Below are 5,673 nucleotides of genomic sequence, written 5' to 3'. Positions count from 1 at the left end.
GAAAGAGTGGCCTCACCATTAGGAGGAGCCCATAGGCCCTGCAAGGACCATCTGGTGCAACATTTCCCAAAGTGAAATCTGCAAGGGGAAAGAATGGCTTGGTGGTCTAACAAGTTTGGGAAACAGAGTAAACCAGATCCCTTTGCTACAGGACTTCTCAGAGCCTTTATAGCGCATTGTGACAGTCAAGGAGAGGAATGGATATCTGACCAAGGAACTTTTTTCAGGAGAGACAAATCAAGCTGGGAAATGTCCACGTAACCCAAACCCCTTACTTTCCTGTTTGAGAAACTGAGGGGAGGGGACTTGAAGGTCACCAGTGAGGCAGTGACAGTGTTAGGATCAGGAACCAGTTCTCTCCTGCTGGGTGAGAGTTTTCTGTGCTGCTCTGGCCGCCTCCACAGTGCCATGTTGCTCAGAGGGAAGAGTCAAAGACAGGGGCTCCCTGGAAGACTGATGGTGGCCGATTCCAAGTCTGGACATTCCCGCACACCTACCTCCCTGACCCTCCCCTTCTCCTTCAGATGGTCGCCCCATTGGGGTGGAGGGCATCCAGGTGCTGGGCACGGGGAACCTCATCATCTCAGACGTGACCGTCCAGCACTCGGGCGTCTACGTCTGTGCAGCCAACAGGCCCGGCACCCGGGTGAGGAGGACGGCACAGGGCCGGCTGGTGGTGCAAGGTACGGACCTCCCCACCCCACATTCCCTGCCTCATCGACATCCCTGGCCCAAGCCCAGTGCTGTGTACTCACCCACTTTCCTATCCTTGCCCTAACCTTGCCCCTGCCCCCTCTCCAGGGCCCCAGCCCAGGCCAAAGGCAGCAGCTCTCTCTCTCCCCCTCCCCCAGGAATGTGTATGTTGGGAATGCGAGGACATTCTTGGTCATCTGCCCCTCCAGGTGCCATCGCCACCCCCCCAGTCATTTCCACTTTGTCATCTCGGCTGGTCTCCCCCACCTGTGTCACCCCCATGTGTCCCTCCCTCCACGTGCTGTTCTCATTCACATGTGTGGCACTTCCACGCTCACACCTGCCTGCACACTCTCAGTGTGTTTGTCATTTCACACTCACACCCCAGCTCCTGACACACACACACACACACACACACACACACACACACACACACACACACACAGCTGGCCTCCACTCCCATGGTATGTGGGGCCTCTGCAGCTGACCAGCTCATTCTGTCCATCCTCCTGCCCTGGGGCTAAACTGTCTCCATGAATAGGCTTGGAGTCCCATTCTCAGGGGTTTTCTGTGGTTGTTCCCTCCCAGAGAGGTGGGAGAGAGGGGAGTTAGAAACTTAAATGCCCATTTGTTTAGCATTCCATGTGCTGTTAATCTGTCCAAATGCAAGTGATGGAGCATTTCATTTCTCTGGTGTTAATGGAAGTTTGAAGCTTGGGATTGGAGGAGAGAGGAATTGAATGTAGGGGTGAGGGGGGCTGGTACTGAGGGCTCATCCGTCTCCCCGTCATTACCGGCCTTCGGCCTTAGAGGTGCAGCCAAACCTATTAGCACATTTATTTATTTAACAATTTCCTGAACAGGGAGCTCAGCTTGATTGCTTTCGGATACAAATGTCAGTCCTTTAAATAGTCATTAAAATGGAGTCCTCTCTTGGGTCTGCCTCTCTGGGGTGGAGGGACGTGAGAGGGCTGCCACCATCTCCCAGAGGCTAGGCTGGGGGTGGAGGGTGGGCCCCACCTGGAGGATTCTCTCCAGGGCGGGGTGGGTGTGTATGTCCCCTACCCACTTGTTCCCTGCAGACCTCTGGCCCTACCCTCTTCCCCTTCCTCAGTCCTTCACTCACAGCTGTCCCCTCCCTGTACACCTGACCCCTAGTGACCCTTATACTTCTCTGTGTCCGCCCCCGCCCCAACCCCAGCCCCAGCAGAGTTTGTCCAGCACCCCCAGTCCATCTCCAGGCCGGCTGGGACCACAGCCATGTTCACCTGCCAAGCCCAGGGTGAGCCGCCCCCTCATGTGACGTGGTTGAAGAATGGACAGGTGCTGGGGCCAGGAGGCCACGTCAGGCTCAAGAATAACAACAGGCACGTGTGTGATGGGTGTGCCGGAGTGAGGCCCAGACGGTAGGAGGCTGTGCACCTCCTACCAGGGAAGAACACTAAACTGGGGGTCTGGAGACTTGGGTTTGAGTCGTCCCGGGTCTGCCCCTAACTTGCTGAGAGATCTCAGACAAGCCTGTTGTCTTCTGGAGGGGCTCAGTTTCTCCATCTTTCAAATGGGGAGATTTGGCCAACCTCCAAGGGATACTCCGGAAGGAGGAGGGGATCTGAGGCTCTCCCTCCCCCTGCAGCACCCTGACCATTTCTGGAATCGGCCCTGAAGATGAGGCCATCTACCAGTGTATGGCCGAGAACAGCGCTGGCTCCTCTCAGGCCAGCGCCAGGCTGACTGTGCTGTGGGCCGAGGGCCTGCCCGGGCCCCCCGTCAACGTGCAGGCGGTCTCTGTGTCGTCCACTGAGGTCCGCGTGTCCTGGACCGAGCCCCTGGTCAACACCAAGGAGATCATCGGCTATGTCCTGCACATCAGGAAGGCTGCTGGTGGGTGGGGCCCAGGAGGGCAAGGCTGCCTCTGCATCCCCTTCCTCTTACTCACTGTTTCTCATCCCCCTCGATCCCACACGTGCTGACCCAACACCTTCCCTCTTTCTCCCGGCTGCACCCTGGCTGCCCTCATTTCACCAGTGTGGGTAGGATACCCTCATGCCCCTTTAATCCCCTGCCCTACCCTTGGCCTCCCCAGACCCACCAGAGCTGGAGTATCAGGAAGCAGTCAGCAAGAGCACCTTTCAGCACCTGGTGAGCGACCTGGAGCCCTCCACTGCCTACAGCTTCTACATCAAAGCTTACACGCCCCGGGGGGCCAGCTCAGCCTCTGCCCCCACCTTGGCCAGCACTCTAGGTGAAGGTGAGGTCTGGGTGTGGAGCACAAAACCACAGACACTCAGGGTATTAGGGCAGAACCCCTGTGCGCCGTTGTTCAGGTTGTGCACTGCACAGAGTGCTTCGCCCTGAGGCTGAGTCGGGGCTGGGTCTACTTGGAGGAAGGGGTGTCCTTTTCTTTTTTCTTTTTTTAAAAAACCTGACAACACTTTATTTCTTATTTTTTCTTTTTGGTTGCACTGAGTCTTCACTGCTGTGCACGGGCTTCAGTAGTTGTGGCATGCAGGCTCAGTAGTTGTGGCTCGTGGGCTCTAGAGCATAGGCTCAGTAGTTGTGGCACATGGGCTTAGTTGCTCCGCGGCATGTGGGATCTTCCCGGACCAGGGATCGAACCTGTGTCCCCTGCATTGGCAGGCGGATTCTTAGCCACTGGACCACCAGGGAAGTCCCAGGGGTGTCGTTTTCTAATTCACGTAAAGGTGCTATTTAAGCAAGCAGAGGCCCTGGGTTAGAGGTCAGAGAGCGGTCAGGCTCTGGGTGGGGGGGCGGTGTCTGGGTCATTGGTAGCAGGTGGAAGGGTAGAGCTTCAACCACCAAGTCCTCACATCTCGGCCTCCTTTTCCGCCCACAGCCCCCGCCCCACCCCCACTGTCAGTGCGAGTCCTGGGCAGCTCCACCCTGCAGCTGCTGTGGGAGCCCTGGCCCCGGCTGGCCCAGCACGAGGGCGGCTTCAAGCTGTTTTACCGCCCAGCAAGCAAGGCCTCCTTCACCGGCCCCATCCTGCTGCCTGGAACTGTCTCCTCTTACAACCTCAGCCAGCTCGGTGAGGCGGACACGGCTGGGGCTTGCGGAGCTGGGCAGGGGTGTGGTGCCTGGTGCCAGGAGGTAGTTCACAGAGGTCTTCTCCAGTTCACCCTGGGGACAGCCGCCTGGTGGGGCCAGGGGAGGTCCCTCAGCATCTTGGCTTTCCCCCCAGACCCCACTGCAGTGTATGAGGTGAAGCTGCTCGCTTACAACCAGCATGGGGATGGCAATGCCACAGTCCGCTTCGTGTCTTTGCGGGGAGCATCTGAGAGGACAGGTGAGGGCTGGGGATGGGGTCTGGCTAAAGACTGGCCCTCAGGAAGAGAGGCTGAGGGAGGAGGGGAGCAAGCATCCAGGGAAAGCAGGAGGGTAGAACAGTACATGCAGCCCTGGAGAACATAGGCTTAGACCTGAGTTTGATGTTTGGCTGTGTGACCTTGGGCAAGTTACTTAACCTCTCTGAGCCCCAGTTTTCTCCTTCATAAAACAGGGATAGTAATACCCACTTTATAGAACTGTATGGAGGATGAAATGGTCCATGTAAAGTGTCATTCCTAGTATTTGGCCCAAAGTTAGTGCTCAGTAACTGGTAAAAAAAACCCTAAAGGTTGGGCTGGGGTCCCATTAACAAGGGCAAATCGTATGTCGAGCAGCCGAGGGAGAAGTAACCCTCAAGGGCTGGGTGTCTGGGAGCCACAGCCCCCAACCTGCCGCTGCTTCCACCCCCAGCCCTGAGCCCACCATGTGACTGCCGGAAGGAGGAGGCCACCAACCAGACGTCTACCACAGGCATCGTCATCGGCATCCACATCGGGGTCACCTGCATCATCTTCTGTGTCCTCTTCCTCTTATTCGGCCAAAGGGGCAGGTGGGTCCTGGGCCAGGGAGAGGGGGCTGGGCCAGCATGGGGTGGGCAGGCTTGGAGCAGGAAAACCGCAGGGGAGGCAGGGTTTGGGGCCCATTGTCTCCATCCTTTTGTCCTTGCTCCTCCCACATCCCTCCCCCTAACTCTTGGCTCACCCCCTAGGGTCCTCTTGTGTAAGGATGTAGAAAACCAGCTCTCCCCTCCTCAGGGCCCCCAGAGCCAGAGGGACCCTGGCATCCTGGCACTGAATGGGGCGGGACGGGGAGAGCGGGGCCAGCTGGGCCGAGATGGGAAACGTGTGGACATGAAGGAACTGGAGCAGCTATTCCCCCGAGCAGGGTCCGTGGGGCAGCCTGACCCCAGACCTAACCCCAGACCCACGGTGAGTGCCCCCCCCCCCCCCGAGCCAACCCCCTCCTTCAGGCTCCACCCTCCTCACCTTGGTCACAAGCCTTGGTCACCGGCCTCCGCTAAGCTTCAGGGCTTCTCCAGGCACAAGACTGGCGGCTGGTGCTTCTCTCTGTGCCCCCGGGTCAGGCAGGAAAGCCTGGAGACTGAACCCCCGAGTGGGATTGGCTCCAGAGCCTGACGCCCTGGCTGGGGGCTCACGGGCCTGTGGCCCTCCTGCTGACGCCTGTGTGACTGGCCCTTTCCCCAGCAGGACCCCGAGGCCCCTGCCCTGTGTGAGGAGACCCAGTTCTCCATGCTGCCGCTTCAGGGGTTTGGGCTCCTGGAGGAGATGACGTCGGAGGCCAAGGCCCCCTGTGTAGGCCCCCTCGCTGCCCTGCAACCCCAGGACACAGGCCCCGGCCTCCTGAGTGAAGGACCAGCCGCCCTGCCAGCTCGCTCGGGACAGTAGCCAGTGTCCGGGAGGCTCTGGAGGGAGCAACCCCCATTCTCAGGTCAAAGGCAAGATTTCTCCTGTCACGTGGGATTCGGTTGGGGGCTTCCCAGCATTTCTGTCCTGACTGCCCCTCTGATTGTCAAGACTTACAGTAGCCTTGGCAAGGGACCCCCTGCAAGGACCCGGAGGGGTTCCTGCAGGAGCCCCTCCCTTGGGCCAAGGCGCCCCCAACCTCTGCCTGGTA

The 5,673-nt window shown here is 58.8% G+C and overlaps 1 protein-coding gene across 1 annotated transcript in view; it reads left to right on the top strand.

Moving 5' to 3' along the window:
* Positions 1 to 5,444, top strand: part of IGDCC3 (immunoglobulin superfamily DCC subclass member 3) — a gene marked incomplete at its 5' end in the record, with an annotated part of 45,102 nt that extends 39,658 nt beyond the window's left edge. The window contains 9 exons of the mRNA XM_007448138.1: positions 525 to 683; positions 1,895 to 2,060; positions 2,327 to 2,574; positions 2,777 to 2,941; positions 3,548 to 3,739; positions 3,893 to 3,997; positions 4,450 to 4,588; positions 4,748 to 4,967; positions 5,244 to 5,444. Of these exons, the coding sequence (XP_007448200.1) occupies positions 525 to 683; positions 1,895 to 2,060; positions 2,327 to 2,574; positions 2,777 to 2,941; positions 3,548 to 3,739; positions 3,893 to 3,997; positions 4,450 to 4,588; positions 4,748 to 4,967; positions 5,244 to 5,444 (1,595 nt within the window). The remainder of the gene's footprint in view (positions 1 to 524; positions 684 to 1,894; positions 2,061 to 2,326; positions 2,575 to 2,776; positions 2,942 to 3,547; positions 3,740 to 3,892; positions 3,998 to 4,449; positions 4,589 to 4,747; positions 4,968 to 5,243) is intronic.
* Positions 5,445 to 5,673: the final 229 nt, after the last annotated feature.

Source organism: Lipotes vexillifer, unplaced genomic scaffold (genome assembly GCF_000442215.2).
Source record: "Lipotes vexillifer unplaced genomic scaffold, Lipotes_vexillifer_v1.1 scaffold713, whole genome shotgun sequence".
NCBI classification, from domain to species: Eukaryota; Metazoa; Chordata; class Mammalia; order Artiodactyla; family Lipotidae; genus Lipotes; species Lipotes vexillifer.
The sequence above is the reverse complement of the archived record's forward strand: the minus strand, read 5'-3'. Positions and strand labels throughout refer to the sequence as shown.